The 23991-nt window shown below is 39.1% G+C and overlaps 1 protein-coding gene across 1 annotated transcript; it reads left to right on the top strand.

The window, feature by feature from the left end:
• The first annotated feature begins 7140 nt into the window (after positions 1–7140).
• On the top strand, positions 7141–7803 carry LOC146374030 (uncharacterized). Its single transcript, XM_084951955.1, has one exon. The coding sequence runs from the start codon at positions 7195–7197 to the stop codon at positions 7801–7803; it is 609 nt and encodes a 202-aa protein (XP_084808081.1). The 5' UTR covers positions 7141–7194.
• Positions 7804–23991: the final 16188 nt, after the last annotated feature.

Consider the following 23991-nt stretch of genomic DNA (forward strand, 5'->3'; position numbering starts at 1 on the left):
GCCAGATTGCTCCTTTGAAGTGAAAAATGTTCAACATTCTGGGTTTTCAGCTGTCTTTTTTCTTTTAAATACTGAGTTTTGCGCACCCTTTATTGTTATGGTATTCACTTTAATCTTTAGGCCTGGGTTTGGTCACTGTTGATGGCCTTAAAGTTTTTTTTGTAAGTTTTCACTGTGTTAAAGATTGATGAAAACTATTAAAATTCTGTATGAATTTCAGCATACATTCTTAGTGTTTTTTCTGCATTTACTTCATTGTATTGCATAAATGTCTGTTACAATCTTAAAATATAAAGTTGAAAAAATGTAATTGGAGCCAGGCTATTGATCAAGTAATTGCAATTAATCGCGATTAATAACAGAAAATTGTGAGATTAATTAGTTAATTTTTTTAATCTATTGACAGCACTAATATATATATATGTGTGTGTGTGTGTGTATATATATATATATATATATATATATATATATATATATTGTTCCTTTATTTATTTATTACACATTTCTCATGTTCTTCTTGAAGATGAGAAGTGCTTATATACATTTTGTTTTCCATGTTCTTCCTAAACATATATTAAGAAGATTGTAGTTGTGTAAGAATCAAATAAGGGTCACATGACAGATCCAAGGGCGGATCTAGGGAAATTTTCTTAGGGTGGCATGAGGGTGGCAAAGAAACCAAATGGGGTGGCAAAATCAATGCCTTTTTTTTTTCAAATACATATGCAGAATGTATGCTGTATGCATACAAAATGTATGCTAGATGTCACACACACACATCAGTATGTGTAAAAATAAAAGCATGAGATGCAAACTGTAAACCAAATGTGAGAATGTGAAAGGTGTCTTTGCAAGCTCTTGTTTGGCTTTGTCAGCTGGTAACGGTTAACTACAAAATCTAAAATGAAATATTGTTTTATACGCATACAAAATGTACATTTTCTTTTGTGACGTTCATGAAAAAGTACTTATTTCTGTTGTTAAACCTTTATAGTTAGTATTTTACTTGTCATCATTGTCATATCCAATTTGCAGTTCTCCTTAGTCTTGATGATGTTCCATGATAACAAAATTGGTCTTAAAACTGAAGAAACTTCTCAGATGAGAAGTGAAACGTTTTCAAGAAACTTGAAGAAGTCCGATTGCTTTTCTTTCCTAGCTTCATAGATTATGTGGGGATTAGAGAAATATTTTGCTGCTATTGTTAATAATCATTATCATTACCATTGCATTAATAATTAATATTGATATTGCATTCAGATGTTTAAACATATTGGTACCCAATTAGCCTTTATTACAGGTGCAGTTATAACCACTTTAAACTGTTGAGTTAAATCAATAATCTTAAATGCTTTTGAATGCTTGTTATAATCTTAAATGTGTATGTGCTGATTCTGTTGGGTTATAAAAGAAGGGCCTAACTCTGAGTACACTCTGTGCAAAGTAGACAGGAAACTGCAGGCTTTTGAGCGTGTTTGTGAAAGTGAAACTAACCAGAGAGCATTTAAGGTCGACACACACACATACACATACTTACACAGCAGTTAGACTCAGGGGTAGGTGAAGGTTCAAATAATATTTTGTAAAAGCTTGCAACTGCAAAATTGTGTCTGCATGAGGGACAGTTGTCATAAGATGTGCGTCTGATGATTCCAGAGATAAGCGAGAGTCAGAAGATGGACAGGAAGCACCTGCCGTGGAGACGGAGACAATGTTCTTTTCTAACTGTGACCTATGACCTGGATTACTGAGAACCTACACAGACATATCCCACAATGTGTTTATCATCAGGCAGCTTTCCAGCTGCGTCCCTTTATTTGCACACCACACATCGCTTTCCCATCAGTTCCCTGCGTCCTCAAATAGGGAAAGCATGGTTAGACGATGATCGTCAGCTGTCCCGGTCAGCCTCGCCTGACACCACAACCTGAACCCACTGCTCAACCCCTCTACTGCAGCTAAACCACAAACCACAAGTGTCCTTCTCACCTTACATGTTAATGAAAATAAATAAGTTGTAGAAATCCAAGAGACAATGTCTGTGAAATGGCTACATCAGGGGCACAGAGCATACTGGAATCAGAATTAGAAACAGAATCAGAAAGACTTTATTTATCCCCAAGGGGCAATTAAGATACAACAGAGCAGCATGACGTTGAAGATAAGGACACGGCATAAACAGGCAATAAGAGTGAGATAATAAATACACACAGAATATACTGTATATACACAGTTTTAAAATTAAAGTGACTGAATAGGTGAATAAATAACTGTAAGTAACTAAAGTGAATAAAGTGTCGGCAGTATAAAAAGAGTGTAGAGTAGTTTATGTTTCTGGTGTGGGAAATGGTCTTATCGGCTGGAGTTAAAAAGCAGAGTGGCTTTGGGGACAAAGGTGGCTCTCCTCCTCTCAGTCCTGCAGGAAATGCAGTGGAGGTGTCGCCCAGAGGGGAGCCATTGGAATGTGGGGTGAAGAATGTGAGAGGGGTCATTGATGATTTTGGCTGCCTGTCTAAGGGCCTGTTGGCTGAAAACCTGTGCCAGAGTTCTGACAGGCAGGCCAATGATTTTAGAGCACACTGATGCAGTGTGCTGCAGTCTGTTCCTGTTCTGAAGGCTGAGGGAGTGGAACCAGCAGGTGATGGAGAAGGTCATGATGCTTTCCAGGAAGGCATAGTAAAAAGTTATCATGATGGGTGTGCTGACTCCAAAGGAGTAGGGATGGGTACTGGTTCTGACATAAACGGTAGTAACCAGACCGAAAAGCAGCGCGCATTTTGGTACTTTATTTCGGTGCTTTATTTCAGTGCTTTTTTGCCCTGAAATGTCATACACTTTGGATTCTAGCCAATCATTTCACCTTTCCAAGGATAGTAGGCGGGCCCAGGTACGTACATTCTTTTAGAGCAGAGCTACAGATTAAAAATGCCCAAGGCGAAGCGGTCAAAAGTCTGGCTGTACTTCACAGCAAAAGATGCAAACTCAGCAGTCTGCAACAAGTGCTTTAACCTCCTAAGACCTGAACTCTTTCATGGCATGCATTTTTAATTTTTCTTTGCAATTTGGGCTGATTGGGACCTGATGAATGTAAAAACAAAGAATTACCAGATTTTTCTTTTTTTTTTTTTTTTTACCACATATGAGGACATTTGTTTTAAATTTTGATAGAACAGTGGCAGTATAATCCTCATAAGTGGATATCAGGCCCTTGTAGAGCAAAATTAAGTATTTTGGTCTAGACATCCCAAAATGTGATGTCCACATATGTGGATGCCAGGTCCTAGGAGGTTAAGGTGATACTGTGTAAAGGAGGTAACACCTCGAATATGATGAAACACCTGGCGACGCATAGCGTTTTTTTTTTTTTTTAAAGCCGAGAAATGCACCATATTTGATAGCTTGCTGCAAGACCTCACACTGAGCACATCTACTGCGGGTGTGGTGCCTGTTATCGGACCCGGAGTTAGCAACATCCCCCAACAACCCCAAGGAGAGTCCTGGCCTTAGCCCTGCCAGTGTAGCAGAAATGATGACAGATGATATCACCACCATCTCTTTGGCACCAAGGTGGCTGTTCCTCACACTCCTCTCTCACCTCACCTGACATATTTTAACACCTACAAATATAGATTGCGTATGCAGTCTAGACATTGAGCTATTAACAGCTTTTGCACAATTACTACACTACATATCTTCTTTATGAGTGCTTATCACAATAAATGGCAAATTCCGCATAACATTGCAAAAATAAATAATAATTCATGATGACCTATCAAACTTCTATTTTCACATGACAACCTAGGGTGCAGAATGTTACTGAATATTGCAATAATTTTGGCAAGTTATGAGTGGATGAATCCGAATACATGACTCTGGCGTGGGTGTGGTCTCTGGCCGGCTGCAGAGGAGGGGTGACGCAGCGAGCTCCCGGGGCGGCGCAGGGGCGGGGTGAACAGGTGTGCTGGGATGTGAATGTGATTGTGACTCTTTATATGTTCACAGTGACAGTTGGAGGGGAGGAGAGCAGAAGTGACAGCAGAGCGGGAGTGTCTATGTCCCATTGTAAAACCACAGTCAAACCAGTAAAACCGAATGTCAAAATAAGTGCTGTCATCACGTCCATGTCTTGTACGTGTGTAAAGGGTCCAACTTCACAATGACAAACGGCAACAGCTGTAAAGTGCTGTGGTGACTCTTGTAATGCTGTATGATACTTAATGATATCACTTAAAAGGGTAACGTGACTTAAAATAACCCCTGACCAACAGACTTATTTTTATGAATTATATTCAAGAGGTGCTTTGCATTGGCCATTTATGTGGACTGTGGGCATTTAGAGGGTGCAAAATGGACCAATGTGTGCACTTTTTCCAGGGACTAGTATTTAAAATGTAAACATTGCCTCCAGTTTTATATAGTATGATGCACATATTACTGTAAGTAGAGCCTCTATGAGCTATTCTAACATGAGGCATCTGATGTTTGAGGCCACCACTCGTCTAAAGTTCTCTAGTATTATGGAGTAACGAGTTTCATTTGGAAAGTACAGGCTGTGTGTAAATGTATGAAGAAATTATGAATTAGCACTATTTTAAATTGTGTTAACTGAACTTTGAGCCAGCTTTTGCAAAATGTGGACCTCCACTACACTGTTTCTACTAAGTCAGAATAATTTCTCACCTGGCTAATTCCATTAACACTTCAGCTGAAAACACATTGTCACTCTCTCACTTACACAAACGTTACTGTTGCTAGCTACAACACTGACTCCAACTTAATTTTGGGTGAGCAAGTTCATTTAATCAGTGACAAAAAGTCAAAAGAAGAAGAAACATTCTTGTTTAAAGAGAAAAGCTTGAAAAATCACCAATAAAATTTTCTCCTAGCTTAGTATTGAATACTTTTACTCCAGCCTACTCACTCAGCTAAAATAATGCCAATTAATCTCTGTTACAATTTATTATTTTTGTCAGGTTTAGCTGTGTGGCAGGGTTGCAGACACAGGTGCAGGACTCAGGACACACAATTTAAAACATAAAGCGAGCCTTTAAATCTGATTGTAAAAAGGAAAAGCGCAAACCAGGGAATTCACATATCTGGTACATGACAAAGGGCAAGATTGGAGTGAAAGAACAGGATCAGGAAAGGGAACTAACGAAACCTATCACCATCTTCAGCTAAGCAAAGAAGACCATAACAGAAGAATATAAACAACATGGAACTAGAGTATAATCCCTTTTGAAAAACCATCATGAACTCTGGATCCAAGAACCAGGGACTATGACAGTTTTACTCTATTTCAATAAAGAATGAATTATTGAGAATTAAAAATGAATTTTAAAGCTTAGTTCAAAGGATCCCAAATACTTTGCATTGTTACTCCAGTTTAGCTGCTTTGACTTTAATGTGTTGTAGCAGAAAATTTATCTTTTTAATATACTTCATATTCCATATTCTTATTATGCAAACCCCTGCACCCAGGTGCCATGTTGGATAAGGGGACTTACATTTGAGCTATCAAAGAGTCCCAATCATTTCTTGAGAAATTCATTTGCTGTGATCATTCTTCCATTGCTGCCTCCTCTTTGCTTCCACATGTGTTTGCACAACTGATTGAGCACTTTCCATGGTCCATCACAATTAGTAGAGTCAAGAAAATACTTCACTGACCCCCAGAGAACCTGTGCATGGAAAAGGGAAACGGAAAGCAAATTGAAATGATTTCAGTGCTTATTATTATTGTTCTCATTGTAGTGCTTGTCATATTATAATGCCACTGTTTTTCCCTTCTTTCTTTTTGCTTTGAAAGCACCCATTTTTTTTGTTAATTGCCTTGGCATCGCTCAGGCAAAGCCTTGCCAATAAAGCACCTTGAAATTGAAAAGTGAATTGGAACTGAATGAAGGGAGGAGATTCTCCGTCTCTTTTTCTACAGCTGGTAAGGCAGGATTAGGCTTGGCACAGAAAGAGACAAAGGGGAGCATACGTGTGTATGTGTGTTTGTTTTGATGTGTATGTGTACCTGTGGGTGTAGATGTGTATTTGCATGCCGGCACTGTCCTGGAGTGAGGGCGGCAAGGTTTTAAAGGGACTCAATTAGTTCAGCCCAACACAAATCCAGAATCTTTCACATTCTTAGTCTATCTGGGATATGGTGGGGGAAAAATAACTAAAGCTCTGCCCACAACTCAGAAAAGCTCAAAGTCCCTCTCCTGTCCTGCTTATCCCTGAGAATCCCTGCACATGGGGACTAAAGGGGAGCCAATCACAGCTGGAATCCCATGATCAGGCCATGCTCTGGGTTTTCTGGTGTCATTCCGGTTTGTTCTGGGTGAAAAGCGATTTGGCCCAATGTTTGCTGTGGCCAGGCTTATTTAAAATCTGTTTGCAGATGTCAAATAGCTATTATTTCAGTGCTTGTATTATGTACAGTCAGGGTGGAAAGTTAATAGAGATGCTTTTCCTTAAATAAAAATACATTAAAGCATTAGTGGGAGTGTACAGTTTTGTCTGTCTAAAGCATCCACTTTTTGTGGCAGTTTTCAGTATCCTTAAAGATGGTATACAAAGGGGCAAAGGGGGAAAGAAGGAATTAAATCTAACTGACAGACTCCCGTTGTGAGGACAGGAAGTATTACCAACATCTACACTAATTAGCAAGCTGATAAAATCAGACCATGCACTGCCCTTAATAGATGTGGAACCCCTGAAGGAAGACATCAGGTGCTGTGTAAAAGTGACTTGAAACAATCTAGCATGATATCCTAGTGCATTAGCGAGTTCATTTTTGTGTGCTACATCCTTACAGCTTGCTTACTCACTCAATAAATCAGAAATGACACGGCAAAGCCCTAGACCATTATTATGAAATTACAGGAACACGGCCAGCTTTGCTGCCACAGCTGGTTCAATTTCATAGACTCAATGGCTTTTAAATTTCAGATTGTGGTATGACAGATTTACTCCCATATAGATGTGTGCCAGTAGCTACATAACATACATTCATGAAAAAGCATGCAAAAAGAATTGTGGCACTATACTGTTTGGCTCTCAGCGAAGGCGGTCGCACTTTTTCTCCTCTCCTCCTTACCCTTATCTTCCCTGCTTAGCCTCTGTGTCCTTGTCTTGTCTCATGTGCATTACTTTCCCTGGAACAGTCTCTCACTGTCGTTCTCTAAAACCTAAAAGAGAATTATGGATTTGATCAACTGGTCTCTGAATGCTATTGACACCCTTTTCTCAACGAGAAGTCTGGGCTCGGGAGAGCCTGAGTGCCCTGGAGGGACTTTCCCTGCCGGATACACGATGGACGGGTGGCAGAACTGGAGGGTCATGTGCCTGGCGGGACTGTCGATCGAGGACGCTGAAGATATCTACCTATTCGGAACCATGATAACAGGGTTCTTGCTGATCGGAGCTGGCTTGGCCCTGGTTTATCGGAGAAATAAGAGAGCGGAACCGGCTGTTCAAACCCCCCCAAGGCTGCCCGCTGGAATCGAAGCGATGGGACGAGGCGCGACCTCTCACAACGAACACAGCATGGTTAACACCTTGGAGACGCTTACAACTGCTGTGAAGGCGCAAAACAACACCATTGAGCGTATGGGGGGATACATCAGAGAGAGGCCTGCTCAAAATGAGACCCTTGAGCGAAAGTTGGAATGCATCGCGGAACGGATCACTGCAGTTGTGAGGTCTCAGAATCAAAAGAATGACAACACCACGGAACAGAAGTTTGATACCATCATGGGGAGGCTCGCGGCTCTCCAACGGGAGATTGAGAGACCAGCGTCAGAGTGTTAAAGAGCAGCTTGACATTCTCCTGGGCTGCTCGCATAAAAAATCAACAAAATCAACATCGAAACGCGGACACCACCACGGCGCCAGCTGCAGGCCCAAGGCTGGAGCCGAACAATCACTCCCTGATAACGACTGTGTGATGATTATTCTTCCCATCCCATGCAAGGCCACCTGGATTGGCTGGAGGACTGTTTACTTAGCCTGATAGGGCGAAGGACACTGTCTCTGCTGAACTATGGACACGCACATACATACACTGATAAGCACTCACTCATCCCCCTCCCCTTCCAACGCCTTCAATGCTTACCTCCCCCATGATGTGGACATCGGGTCAGCTGGCGGCGCAGTCGAAAGATTGCAGCAGTCCCAGATCAGATGTGCACACTGTGTTTATTGTGTTATGATATCCCCTACCCAACCCTGTGGCTTGTCGTGTCTTTCATAATGTTGTGCTGTGGCCATTCATGTGCTTTTTTTGTGCAGAGGAGTTTTTTTGTTTCCTGTTCTCGTGCTGTCCTACCATGGAAGCACAGCACGAGTGGAGGTCTCTTTTTTTCCTCTTGTACCCTCCCGTTGTTGTGTACATTTCAGTGTTCTTTTCTGTAACGCTACCGATCTCTGACTTGTAACCCCATGTGATGTCTGTGTTATGTGTGTAAGGTCGGGGGGGGGGGGGGGTCCCATTTCACTGCAGGGCAACCTGCTTGTGACAAATAAAGCTGATTCTGATTCTGGTGGGTGGTCTATGTATGATTTCCCAAGGACTGATAAGTATCATTATAATACCATGAAGTTTCAACCTTGCATTAAGACAGTCAAAGCCACCAGCAGTACCAGGGCCTCCAATTTTAATCCAGCACTTACTATAATATTTACTGTAACTAACTGTCAAATGTGAAGAAGAAAGCCCTGGAAAAAATAGCAATGAGACAGAATATTTGGAAAAACGACATCTCAGTAGCATTTATGAATGCAATGTTTGAATTGTAATGACTATATGATATAATCAGAGCAACATTGTGGTGTAGTGGTGAACACTGCTGCCTAGCAAGAAGATCCCAGGTTCAACGCTGCACCCTGTGTTAGCAGAGAAACAGCCTCTGGCCTACAGACTTCAGTTGAAATAATTAGGTTTTCACCTGCTCCAATAATTCAAAAGCAACAATGTTTCTTTTACATTGGAGGTATAGAATGGTTACATGATTAGCATGTTTCTGAACGTTCAATGTAATGTATCTGATCCAGTGTATTTTTGGTATTTGGTGTTTCAGTGCTTTTCAGGAGTAATTCGTATACAGCTGCTCTCATCTACATGAATCCAAATTGGTAAAATATTCGACCCATTTAGCCCTCGGAATTGTGGCTCATCAGGTTCTGGTTTTGTTTTGTTCTTTTTCTAGTTTTATTTTTGATCAAATCTTATACATTAGCAGAATCCCTTTGGGGTACTATTGTGTCAAAAGCATATGGTGGAACAAACAAGTAGTGTAGGGAAGGTCATATATTGTTTTCATGGTTATTTTCAGTACTGCAGGTCATCACTATGGAGATGAAAGATGATGCTCTGTTGTATCACTTGCTAAACTCAACTTGCACACTATGGTTAGTGGTTGGAAAGTATTTGATCTGCACTCTCATTAGTGGAGTTCTTCTAACACTTGCCAATATACTCTAGCATTCAGCTGGCTTCATCTTCAATGGCTCTTAAGAAAAGGACCAGACCAGCAGTACAGCTTAGTGCAGCACAATACAGCAGCAGGCCACCCTCAGACACGCAACATGAACTCATTTGGCAACTGCTTTTAAATAACTGCTCTCCTGTTGAAGTATAAACCACGTGATCTTAGGGTTTCCTCTACACCGAATTCCTAACATGACAGCTTGACAACAGCACAGGGATATATTAAAGATAAATGCTGTCAAAGTGCATTTGGTATTCATTGGAAAAGTAGACATAACACGGTACTTACGTATATCTCACAATGCATTTAAAGGGCTAGCGTGCCAGAAAAAAAAATACAAAGGATCTTACTATAGTGATTGGGTGGGTGGTCCAACCATAAACCTTAACTTTGTGCGAACATTGTCACACATACTAAAGACTAATGGCAAATTCCATTTTTTTGGTTTTCATATATTATATTCATTGACTCATCCCCCTACATATGTGATGTTACGGTTTCCGTTTTTTTCAAGTGCCAGTTAGTGTTCACCAAAATTTGCATTAAAACAGAATTTAGTTTGAGTCACTACTAAAAATGAAATGAAGAATTATAATTGAAGTACTTAACTATCAGATTACAATTTATTCTGGTAAAAGCGGACCAACCATTAGGACAGTGAAAAGTATGGCAAGTATTCAAATTCAAATTCAAATTTTATTTGTCACACACACAACCATACACAGTATGACATGAGGTGAAAGGCTTATAGCTGTGCAGTGCCGACCATTAAATGACAGTAGGTTTACAGTAAGATATACAAATTTACGGGTTACTACAAAATTTACAGCTTTAACTTAGAAATTTACAGTAAAAACGTGCAAATAAAACTTTACGTAAGAGATTATTAGACAAAAGAAGAAAGAAATTATAAATTATAGGAAGTGTGCAAGAAGAAAAACCAGAGTGCGTGTGGTGATGTGATGTGTGTGAGAGTCCAGTCCTATAGTGATGTGATGTGTGTGAGGGAGTCCAGTCCTACACCTGGTTCAGGACCCGGATAGCCTGGGGGAAGAAGCTCCTCCTCATTCTCTCTGTTTTGGCCTTAAGAGAGCGGAAGCGCTTCCCAGACCTCAACAGTGAGAAGAGTCCATTGTTGGGATGGGAGAGGTCCATCGTAATCTTCCTGGCTTTGGTGTAGATGGACAGCAGGTCAGGAAGCTCTGATTGAATGATACATTTGGCTGAGCGCACCACTATTTGCAGCTCTCGATGGTGCAGGAGTAAAAGTTCTTGAGCACTCTCAGTGGCAGATGGAAGTCTCTGAGTCTTCTGAGGAAGAAGAGATGCTGGCAGGCTTTCTTAACCAGGGTGTTGATGTGACAGGACCATGACAGGTTCTGAGTGATGTGGACACTCAGGTATCGGAAACTGTCCACTCTCTCCACTGGCGTGCCACTGATGACGAGGGGCTTGTAATTCCTTGCCTGGTTTGTAGTGCAGTCCACGATCAGCTCCTTAGTCTTGCTCACGTTTAGGAGGAGTTTATTCTCCTGGCACCAGGTCTCCAGGTTCTTAATCTCCTCCAGGTAGGCTGTCTCGATGTTGTTGGAGATCAGGCCCACAACAACAGTGTCGTCAGCAAACTTGACAAATGGAGGTGGTGTCCGATGTGGCTACACAGTCATACGTGTACAGCGAGTACAGCAGAGAGCTTAAAACACAGCCCTGAGGTACTCCTGTGTTGAGTGAGATAGAGTGGGAGACTTGTTTTCCCACCCTCACAGATTGGGGTCGGTCTGTACTTTAAAATGTTATGTAAAGCTTTGTTTTAAATTTTCTATGTTTTTTTTTTGGAGTTGTCAATCATTCCTGAATTATATACACATTATAACCAGCCTTTAAGTGATGACGTATGAACACTGCTTCCGGATCCAAACTACTCTGCTTTTATTAAGGCTGTTATGTTTTTAACATGTTTTAATGCTATGTGTCTTTTTCTATTTAAATTTAAACAGGCCCCTAAAAAAAGCAGTGATCACTGACGGCCTCTTTTGGTTTATATTACAACTATTCATTTAGCTGGCTTCACCTTTTAAAACCAGTTTCCATCTCAGTTTTTAAAACCTTACGATGTAACTACAGCCCAGTCCATGCAGCAGTAAATTAATGACTAACTTCCTATTGTGGATGGATTATCTCATTTGTTCTGCTGACTTAAGTTTGGTCCATTTACAGAATCCTGCCTTTGTCCTTAACCATTGGGAACCCTCACGTTAACTTTTATCGAGTGGAAAAAAGGTAGCGCTCATCCTCCAGCTTCACTGTGTTTATATTATGCTAACATAGCTGTGTCACGTAGCACATCATTATATACCAGCTAGCCCAACTTCACTAACCTCACAAGCTGTCTATTTTAATCACTTTCATCAAATTTAGGAGTACATATACACTAAGTTTATTGTTAATTAATAAGAAAACTCCAGACGATTCCATTCTGAGCTTAAGAAGCTTCTGACAGGTTAGTAGAGTCCATGTGAGTAAATTGGTGGCACACCTGTGGATGCATATAAGGCAAAACACAGAGCCTGTTTCTTTGACATCGGAAAATCAAGAGATATCAGCCAAAACACCAGGAAAAGAATTGTCGACCTCCGTAAGTGTGGCTCAATTTTGAATACAATTTGGTGCCATTTGCAATTAAGAAATACAGATAGTTTCTCTCTTTACTCTTAAAGTTAACAAATATGTTTTTTATATTTATCAATCTAAAAAAGTAAACATTTACTCTGATTTGATGTTACAATTAAAAAAGTGTTTGTGTTTTTATCAGAAGAGTATTTAAATATCTGATTTCAACTGTATATTTGATGATGTTGGTGTTTGGCTTGATTGTCAGCACAAAGAGTGAGAGAGAGGAACAGAGAGGGAGAGAGAGAGGAGAATGAGGACAGAACAGAGATGGAACAAGAGCAGGTGAGACACACATGTTAGTCAAATGGTTGTTTGCCAAAATTCATCAGAACATGTATCTAGTGCCTAGTGTAACTTTTTAGATACCATTTGTTACTTTTCAAATTCTATATTTATGAAATTATGCTGGCTTGTTTGCACAACAAGGCTAAATAATTATATAAACTTTTCTGAACCTAAATAGTGTACTTTTGTAGAATTAAAAAATAAGTGTAGTGCAGGTCTATGGTGATTTTTAGTGCTACTATCATCTAGTTTTGATTCTGGTTCTGTTTTGGTTAAGTCCTAAGTAGTCCTGATTTTGAACTGTTGTAGTCCTGTTTTAATTCCGGATCAGTTCTGGGTCTGGTTGAATTGGGGTTTAGTCCCTGTGTCTTGATACTAGTGATGTGCGGATCGATACTGAAATATCGATTCCTCCGATACCAGTCATTTATGTTCTAGAATCGATTCTCATATTAAAATATCGATATTTTAGTAATTTAGGGTAAATTTGTAGTTTATCTTTAACAGGAACACAGTGGAAAGAAACTATATAATTCAGATTGTCTACTTTTGAAGGAACTACTTCCTCTTCCGCCTTTCATCGTCATGTGCGAAATACGGCTGTATAAATGTGTCGCAGCCCCTTGGCGTGCGCATTCACAACAATGGCTGAGCATAATTGGAGTCATGTGCAGACGTATTTTACCTCCACAAACAGCCGAGACGTGGTTTGCGATACATGTAGCAAGACAGTGAGGTGTTGTGGCAACACCACTAACCTCGTCAAATACCTCACAGTAAATCATATCACAGAATATGACGAGTGTATGTTGAGGCGAACTGAAGAGGAGGAGTGGACAGGGACAGGTGCTGCTAGGGCGAGACAGACGTCTCTAAGGGAGTCCTTTAGTGCTGCAGGCAGGCAACATGTTTAAATAGCGCACAACTTCAGTTTTTTTTTATTTCTGTATGATAATTCTGCATTATTTAAGCGATAAGAACAAGTAGTCTGATGTCCCGTAATCATTATGAAGCTATAATTTGAGATACAGTAAAAGATACAATAAATAAAATAAGTTTTTGCACAAAGTATCGGTATCGGATCAGTATCGCCGATACCACCCTGAATTTTACTTGGTATCGGATCGGAAAGGAAATCAGTGGTATCGCACATCATTACTTGATACAGCCCCGACTTTGTTCTGCCTTGCTGCTTAATTAAAAAAATAGTTTAAGGTGTCCTGTATATGTGATATTTACTTTTTTTCCTATATGAAGTCATTCTTTTTTGAACAAAACTCAAAACAGAGCCTAATAATCTTTCAGTCATTTCTACCCTCACTTAATTTCCTTTCGCTGCTCAGCTCTCACACAGTGGCTCAGCTATTATCCTATATCCTCCATATTGTGGCCAATTACATGCGAGGATATAGGATAATATCATTATGTGAAAAAGAGAGAGGGTGAGAGACGCAACAGTCGAGTGGAGCATGCATGTGTCCTCTCAGTAAGTGAGTGAGACAGTAGACAGCGGTGAGGAGGGCTGTGCGAAAGCAAAAACACATAAATATGCCTGACACCCGTAAACAAAACAGCACCTGGCTGCAGTTTAAAGACTTTTTTGTCTCGGTCTTGGTCTCGTCTTGACTTGGTCTCGGTCTTGGTCTCTTCTCGACTTGGTCTTGTCTTGGTCTCTATACCCTCTGGTCTTGGTCTTGTTTTGGTCTCGGATTAGGCGGTCTTGACTACAAGTCTATCAGAACATGGTATATTATGTTTAGGTGGAAACTAGCGAGCTAACTCCCTGCTGACTTCTAACGCTGTTAAATTTGATAAATTCTGTTTTCATGGATGCCTGGATGTTTAACTTAATTGTTACACCTGGTAGACCAGCTACACTGATCATTTTATGAAGGATGAAAGAATTTAGAGAGTTTTTAAGTCTCAATGATGCCGCAGCGTTCGTTTGACTTTGGGACCTGAAGCAGCATTTGGACCCGTTAGTAGCTATCGATGTCAGACTTAAAAGACTGGACAGTCCAGGAACGATTTCTTTACTATGAAGGTTAAATGATCAGTATGCGGGTACATTTAGATTTGCAACCAAAATGTAAATTCAATAGGGTACATAATTATATTATAATTGGGATTTTACATGTGCTATGTCCCCTAGATGTCTCTTAAAATTACAGATTAAACACATCTGCTTTTTTAATAAATGTATATTTCTATATTTTGTAAATACCATTCTGACATTAAGTGTTTCCAAAAAAGTGTTTGTCATCTGATTATACATTGTGGTAAATTACTTATGTTGTATTAGTGTGTCTGAAAAAAATCTAAAGTATAAATATAGACTTTGTTGGTCATTACCATTATTTCCACTGTTCCCCCCAAAAAAAGACATAAAAGAAGTTCTTTTAAACCACCGAGGTAGTTTCTGCAAGAAATGTTTAGTGGAAGAAAATCTTGCAATGTAATATGTCAAATATGAAGACGAAAAGACTAATAAACTGAAATATGGCAATATGCAGTAAACAAGATTCATCTTCCTATAGTTTAATGTCAGTTAAACTTTTAAAAAAGTTTCTTTTTTTGCTGTGCTACTCTTCCTGATTCATTGAGTGAGTTTTGTTAACGCAGGGCTGCTGTATGTTTGTCTGTGAGTCTGGGCTCAAAAATTGGGTATAGATATAAAAAGCTAGCTGTGGCCCTGGGTCTTACCTTAAATCCTTTCCACATATTTTGTGCTTCTCTAAGACTTCGAAAGAAGTAGAGGGGCATTCATTTGTCAAAGGCAGATTAACCTTATATAAACAGGTTTCAGAACTGAGAAGAAAGAGCTAAACCGGGTGGGGGAAAGTAACTTTCAAAATGGGCTGAATGAAAAGTGAAATGAAGGAAAAATGAAATGACAGAGTTGCAAAGCTGGATAGAGAGAAAAGATTGAAACATGGGGCAGTCTTGATTTGGGGTTAGAGAGGGGAGAGACTGAGAGAGAGCAAGAGCTTAGGTTTGGTTAGGATTGCAGCCAGCGGAGCTCAGAAGACTAAGCTGCTTCACATTCACATAAGCAAATAAGAGATGTGTGTGAGAGGACAAAACTCCAACCACAATTTAGTTAAACAGCAAACTAAAAAAGACAGCCAATAATCAAAAGCACTGAACTTTGCAGAAGGACTCCGAGACATAGGCTACGTTCACACTGCAGGTCTTAATGCTCAATTCCGATTTTTTGAACAAATCCGCTGTTTTTTTGTCTGCTTGTTCACACTACAAATAAAACATGACAGCAAACGCGCTCTGTTTAGACTCAAACCAAACAGTATTGTTTGACTGTTTCGGACTTTACGTTTCCCAATTTTGCTTTAAGTTATAAAGTTATTTTGTTATTTACATATGGCCTAATAATTATCCTTATTGTTGTTTGAGAGAGGAGCAGTGCTTCAAAGGATAGTTGCAGTGTTCTGTCAGAATCTGTAGATTATACAGTACAAATAAAATGTTCATGTTCCTCCAACGTTGTCTTCCCAACAGTTTCACTGGATGGCCAGGAAGTGTTCACGATGTCTTCTCGGGCGCTGATAATTGGCGTCTGTTTTGTGTCAGTAATGTAAAAGACGGATTTAATGCAAGATGACCATTCAAACAGCAGTCGCTTTCTAAAACATCAGATATGTATCAGATTCAGTACCACATACGAAAGTGACCCAGGTCGGATATGAAAATATCGGATTTGTGCTGTTCACACTGTCATACCATGATCGGATATGGGTCGCATAGGGTCAAAAAAGTCGGATTTGATGCGCTTTCCCCTGCAGTGTGAACGTAGCCATAAAGAAACGACTTAAATGACATGTTTTGGCAATCATGATGATTTTTGAAGCACATTGTCCTTCACAGATAAAATAGCAATTTGAAATCAAACATTCCAGGCATGTTGTTTTTTGCTGGTATTACAGCAAGTCTCACAGTTGAAGACTTAAGTTTATATTAAACTTACAGAGCAATTTCAGTTACCATTTTACCAAAAGTAAAACTACTGGGGGTCACCTTTCAATGCCATTATGCTTAATCACTACTGTGACAGACAACAATACTCACTTATCCATATGAAGCTAAGATGCTTTTTTCATTGTCACGTGCTTGGTAATCCTAGTTTCACAAATATGTATCTTTTGTAGTGCCTATTCAATCCAGCTGTGTACAATGACAAGCAAATTCTTTACCTTCATGCCCTGCAAACCTTTCATTATCAAAAATATTAATGTATATTAATATTAATGTAATATTAATGTAAAGACAATGTGAAATTTTATGCAGTTCTTTTCTAGTCTTGGCAACTGCTCAAAACTCAGGAGAAGTTTTGGGGTTTCAATATCTTAGCTAAAACCACTAAAAAGACAGGAATGGAATTAGTTAGCATCAACTGGGCCATAGCTGCATGGATATCTATGGGCAGGAAGAAAAAGGATCATTTGCAAAATAGTAAATAACTTAGAAATTGCACTTACTGTAATTGCAGATTAACCTACTCATTTAATAAATTGTGGACAGCTATGGATGGTTAGTAGCTAGCTTAGCTTTAGATCTGCCGACTGCATATACTGTAGTTCAACTTAAATCCTGCAGCTACTCTGAAATTATCATTTTCATATATCCATCCATCCATCCATCCATCCATTCGCTACCGCTTATCCTTTTCAGGGTCGCGGGGGGTGCCAATCCCAGCTGTCATAGGGCAAGAGGCGGGGTACACCCTGGACAGGTCGCCAGTCTGTCGCAGGGCTAACACACAAGGACAGACAACCATTCACACTCACATTCACACCTAGTGGCAATTTGGATTATCCAATTAACCTATCCCCACAAACTGCATGTCTTTGGACCAGATATATTTTCATATATCATATATTAAAATAATTTCTAAAGTAGGTTTACCATATTTGAATGCTAGGTGGAGTGCTAGGGGTTTCACCATGTAATGCACCTAACTTAAGGACCTCTTTAGTTTAAGGCCAACACTCCCACTGCTTAAACTTAACTTCAAACTCCATATATCCAGTAAATGAAGGTGTGCCAACAATAAAGACTGCAATATTGATAATCATCACAAACAAGTCTTAGTGTTGGAGTATTCCTTTACTAGCTATTCATTGTTTAGAAATCAGTATTTATAATACATTCTTACAGTTTCCTTTAGGAAGAATATCTAGAACTCTTATGTGTCAACAATACACTTTGCTGTTGTTGCAAACAAACAGTGCAAGGAATGCAACTCTCCAGACTTGGAGTGAGCATTATTTCCAACCTAAATTGTCAAGGTCCATAGAGAGTTACCTTTAAATCATTATGTCAGCAGGAGTCCTACCCTCAGGACACAATAACTCCCGAAGTGAAACTCACTGAACTAGATGAAAGAAGTTGATGCCATTTGCTCATGTGCACTGGTACACAAATTGTGCACACCGGCAGGTATGGACACACATGCCCACACAAATATCTATATACTATAAATGTCTACATGCAACATGAATAGTCATGGTGAAGTATATGGATGGGGTTTAGTGCAAAGGGAGCAATGAAGTGAAATGAATGGGAAAGATAATTTCAAGGAAAATGTCATTGGGGTGTGTATCACACACACATAAAGACAGGAGGGAATATTGTGAGGACTCTTCTTGCAATTTGTCACGCCTCTCTGCAGCAGCTTTCTATAATTGATTTAAACACACAGAGGCAATTACTTTAATTCCATCCATCATGTGCAATGGGAGCTCCAATAGCCCATTAGTGCTGTCATATATTTACTCTTTAATGGTGTGTTCATAAAAACACAGACCTAAATACATTTTGTGTGTGGCACAACCTTTCTTTCTCAATATACTTTTTAAAAAAATGAAATTAAAATTTGGATTCACCCTTTTTCCCCATTTTATATAAATACGTGCATGAGTGTGTGTGTGTGTGTGTGTGTGTGTGTGTCGAAGGAAAAGGAATAAAACATTTTTCTTTTCTATTTTCTTGTCTTCCTAAAATTGTCTTTGTTCATCTCTGTCCATTTGCCATATATCTAAAGAGAATGGCTGAGTTTTTGCATATTAAATCACCCTGTTGCCCCCAGCATTGCCCCACCTAAGAGTGACAACTCTAAATTAAACCGTTTACTCAACTCAAACTAAAGTCACAAAGCATCTGCATATTCCTGCTAAAGCTAAAGAATTTTTGCTTGTTTTAAGTTTTTAGTAAACCAAGCAAATTGCTGCTTGTTAGATTAAACTGTTTTGAGATTTCCCTTTCATTACAGACACAATGGACTGATACAAACATGTTGGTTAACTGCCAAATGATCTGTCTCTGTGTATGTGCATAAACAAGTGTTTGTACATTAGAGCTGTAGTGCATTTTTTTTCTCTGCACTTTTTCTGCCTTTGTGGTTCATTTTCTTTCTTCATCTCTGTATTCATTAAATTCATTATTGCTCTCAATAGAACTCTAACGCTAATTAATAAATATTTTTCCACTTTCTTTTCTTCTTGTCATCTTTTCTTCTATAATGCACTCTCATGGGGCAATAGAGAGCAAGGAGGATGAGAGTTTGACAACCCAACACAGACAGAGTGAAAAGGTACATAGACGAGATAGATCCTGAGTGATGAGACGAGCAGGCGTAGTTATGAACATAAATTTCTGGGTTGAGAAACAAAAAGTGTGAAGCCATGTGCTATCCGTTGTGCTGAAGATTGATATGGCAAAGCTGCAAGAAAAAGAAACAGAGGAGGATGAATGATATGTGAGGTCTGTAGTTTGTTGAAGTATTCATGAGAAGTGCAGGGAGCAGAAATTGGAGGTGACTTAGGCTGAGGTATTGTTTTTACCATTTTCATCTCAGAAATAATACGTTTCTGTGACAGTCATTGACCAAATGAGCACCAGTTGAAAATGACAAAGTGAATAACAGTGAACATAGGCAAATAATGTCAGAAAATTGTCACTGTTCATTCTTTGATCTCATTTTAGTGGAGAACAGCAACACAGACAGGTGAATGTGATTTCAGCTGCATTAACTCGCAGCAGGCATGACAGTTTGATCTTTTCTATGACTGAAATTGACGTGAAATTTTCTGGAAGAATGATCAGTAAAAAGAATTATGTAATCAGTGTTAAATTGGAAGCTTCATAAGAACATATTAGTCATTCCCTCACACAGACGTTCGGGTGTGTGTGTGTATACATTACATTAGTATCATCGAGTGTTTTCATCAGAAAGCATCTTGTTTCATTATTGGGTATATCTCACAATCTTGGACTGTTAATGGTGATTCTTGTTCTGTTCAGGAACTCTGCTGTGTGCTTTAAGGTTGCTCTAACCAGAAGCTGCAGCAGGTGAACAGCTAGTTCATGTTCTGTTATGCTGAGTTTACTCAGGCTGCAGAGCAAAATAAGGGACACCATCAGCAATAGCAATCCATGGCAGAAGAGATGCAGTTTATTCAGGCAGATTAGAGATTTCTTGGAGAGCATATCAGTTATTGCTCAGTTAAAAAGTATTTATCAAATATGATATTTAAAGAGGAAAACAATTCTAATTGATGTGATTTGTTGATTACTTTAGGAGCACTTTATTTACTATGTAAATGTATATAGTCATACCATTTGAAACATAAGTTTGAACTTCTCATAATAAATAGATAAAAAATTGTTCACGCACGCATACTAATATATGTATTTTGTCATTTCATTATTACCATTGGATACAAGTTTATTGCTAGTCGAATTGTCCAGCATTATTCCAGTAAACTTGAGTACAAGATCAAGTTTGAAACATGTAGATGATACAGTGAAAAAAGCATTGAATCATTGCCTGCAATACAACGACACAATTCCTCCACTATTTTTCTCCTACTATTTCTATCTCCTCCTTGGCACGGTCATAATAATAGCCGGAGGAATCACTCAAAGCATATTGTTCACATATGTGTCTGACATTTGCTCTACCTCTAGCTCAGAGTAGTTTGCTTTTTAAAGTATAGGTGTTTCTACTGAATATTCCAGTGTTGTACTGTATTATTGTTCTAATCCTCTCATTGTCTTGGCCTTGTTTTATTCACTCAGCCTGGGGTTGGGAATAACAACAGCCACAACAAGGGCAACACACGCACACAGTGAGGCAGAGAGAACTGGGCAGAACTGGAGACCATAACCTAGCCAAGCATCCAGCTGCAGCACATGTTCAGAAACTAGCATTCTGCACAATATGCACACAGACACACAATCACATTATTAGCATGAAGGACTAAAACACATTTGTGTAATTCACTTTTAATAAGGGAACAATGAATGGTTCTTAAACATTAATTTATAGCCATTACATTGTTTAAAATAAAGGAGAATTTGTTGGATGTTAATAAGCAGTGTGTATTCACAGAGTCATCGTGATTTGGTAATGTGATGTTGGGGTGGATTTAGGAGAGTGCATGTGTTGTTTGTCGTACAGGCAGAGAGAAAATGCAAAAATGATTATGCTCCCTCTTTTTGATTACAAAGCTTTGATGTTAAAAAGATGTATTGCAAAACAATAATCACTTTATCCACCCATTAATTTTTAGCAAAATGCCTTTTCCCTGTGTGTTTGTGCGTGTTTGTGTGTGTGTGCGTGTGTGTGTGTGTGTGAGAGAGAGAGAGAGAGAGAGAGAGAGAGCACTTGCAAAATTAAAACACCAAGCTTTAACTATCAGCACCACAGATTGTGCTACAGGGATCATCATAGTAGTAGTATTCCATTTGCCTTTCTCAGAAATATTAAAACAGGGCCACAAATTGTTCTCCTGTCAGATGCTGAATTGGATTGTTCATCAAATTCATTAATTTCTTTGCAATTAAATAACCATTTTTCAAATGTGCCCTATATGTGGCAAAAAGTTTCAAATACAATAATACTATGTCACTTCATACCTATTATGCCTCTATCCTATGGGTAGGATCTCTTTTGTAAAAGAGACATTGAGTCTCAATGGGGCTACCTGTGATTAAGGTGCTTTGCAAGAATTCTTTAGCTCACACTTATAAATGGTTGCTGTAAGCCTGTATTGTACATATTGATTATATACAGTTTGTGTTTTAAATATTGCCTTACCCAAGAAAATCCAATTTAATTTTAATACCATACAAAAAACATCCTCTCTCAAGCTTATTGTTGCACCTCTCTTTAGTTGTTACTTTTTCATCACTACTCCTTTTATCCTTTTTCTTTTTCCTCTTGAGCCACAACAAGGATCGCAATCACTGTAATGTGTTGTAATCACATTTCCCAATTTGATAATTGGGGAATAAAGGGTGTAGTTATGGAACAATATGGAGTAGTAGTTTTCCACAACTGAGACACATTCAAGTTCTCAAACTCCTCCTGCACAGATCCCACAATAAGCCTTTCTCTCTCTTTTCTTTTGTCCTGTCTTTCTTTCTCCCTGCTTCCCTTTCTGTCTCCCATCCCCATTCTTCTGACTCTATCACAGTCTGATCTCCATTGTGGTGATAGATTATAATGATCTTTAATTAGATCTAAATATAACGATAGGCGCACATTGCCATCAGTGCCTCTCTGTGTGAAGACTGGCTATCATTAGGTTGGGTAATAAGAACCAAAGAAAAGAGGTGAAAAAAGGACTGGGAGAGATGGGGGAAGGGTGGGCGGTGGGGGGGTGGGGGGAGGACAAGGGGGGGAAGAAAGGTTTTTCTTTTTTTTTAAAGGATGGATGAAAATTGGACTTGGAAAAGGTGATTGGAGATATTCAAGCCACTTTCAAAAACTTGAAGCAATTTACACCAAAGATGTTTCATGGGCATTCAACAAATGTATCATTAAGCACGTCAGCAGTCCATTAAGCTTTTTTTTCCCCTTCTCATTTAAATTCCTTTTTCTCTCAAATAGCACAGGCTAAAACTGTCTTCTCTTTTTCTTGTTTCACAGTTTATGATGTTTTGATAATGATATAATTGTTTTTGTTTTTTGATTTCTGATTTATTTCTTTTACATTTATTTAAGAATTCTCCAAAAAGTCAACTCTTCAGTTCCACTCCCTTATCATCATTTTATCAGTTTCCGGTAATTATGATAGTCACATATCTTTTTCAACTTCATTGTTTATTACATGTCCATTAAAGGTTAAGTTCCCTATTCCCAGCTGTTGTCAGATTTAATCGTTGATAATACCAAGCTTTTCCGTATTGTTCTAGATGAATCTTTATTCCGGTATTGTAGATAAAGGGGAAATTTGCTTGAGCTATGTTTATGTCCTAAGCTTGCATCTCAATTTTAAACTGTCATGAACATCTAACTGAAGAAAAACATATATACAATGGTCATAAATAAAAAAAAAAACCCAATAATGATGTATCTATATCACTTAAAGAATGACTGATCAAGAGGTTTCAATGTGCTACCAAGAGCTCTGAAAAAATTTTGGTTTTTTTTGTTTCCCCAAACACGACTTTTCATCAGTCCACTATAAACTGATTAAATGGTCAAGCATTTGAAGGTTGGTCGGGTGGAGTGTGACCAAGTCCTGTTGACTTTTACTATGCCAGTCACTTGATTATGGTGTGCCATTTGTGCCCTGCCTGCTAACATCTTGCAACCTCCTGTTATCTGCTGGATTATCTCAGGGTCATCTTTGCACAGCCTGCACCTGTGGTATTACCTGGTTTGGTAGACCTTGTGTTTAGAGCTTGTTCCCCTGCTGCCATGATTGGTGCCTTCATGCTATCTTTCAGACAAGCTTTGCCCGGCCATTGATAGGATTTTTAGATTTCACCCACTTCTTCTATCTGCTAGTGGTAGATGCCATGCAGGGAATTGTCCTTCCCTGACTATGCCTCTTGTTGCTCCTCTTCTTTCTCATGTTTCTGCTGCCTGAGGTATTCACTAAGCTCATGATCTTTGTGACCATCTTCCTGATGTACTCATGGATCTTTGCTTTTTCATCCTGGACAGTGGTTCTGACACTCAGTAGTGCTCGGCCTCCTTCCTTTGCTTAGGTGCTATATATTTTAAAAAAAAAATTCTCTACTTGCTTTCATGGACCATGTGAGCAGTTGGGAAATTTTTATTGTGGTTCCTTTTTCTCCGGTGTCTGCCCCTGGGCAGAGCTGCCTTCACTCATCTGTGCTGCTCACCAGAAACTAATGTATGGCATTCGTCAGAGGGTATTTATGACCAGCATGGCTGCCTCTTCACTGCCAGTTCGTCAACTTACCCATGTTGGTAATAGGCTCATTGTTCTTCAAGGATTCTTTATTGTCATTCGCATCACATGTTTACATGAGGTGGAACAAAATTACGTGCAGGTCCCGGAGCGAAAGAAAAAGAATAACGAAGAAACAGAATAAAAAGAAAGCAGAATAACAAGTAATACAAATAAATAGAGTGCAACAACCTGAGTATTATAAATGCAAGTACTAAAGTAATACAAATAAATAGAGTTCTTGCTCTATGTCCCAGTTTTGTGTATACTTACCTCGATTTCTTTGTGCTACAGTTCCATCGTTACACCACCGCTAACTGAACTCGCCT

This window comes from Perissodus microlepis, chromosome 14, assembly GCF_051167445.1.
Source record: "Perissodus microlepis isolate ML-2025 ecotype Zambia chromosome 14, ASM5116744v1, whole genome shotgun sequence".
Classification (NCBI taxonomy): Eukaryota; Metazoa; Chordata; class Actinopteri; order Cichliformes; family Cichlidae; genus Perissodus; species Perissodus microlepis.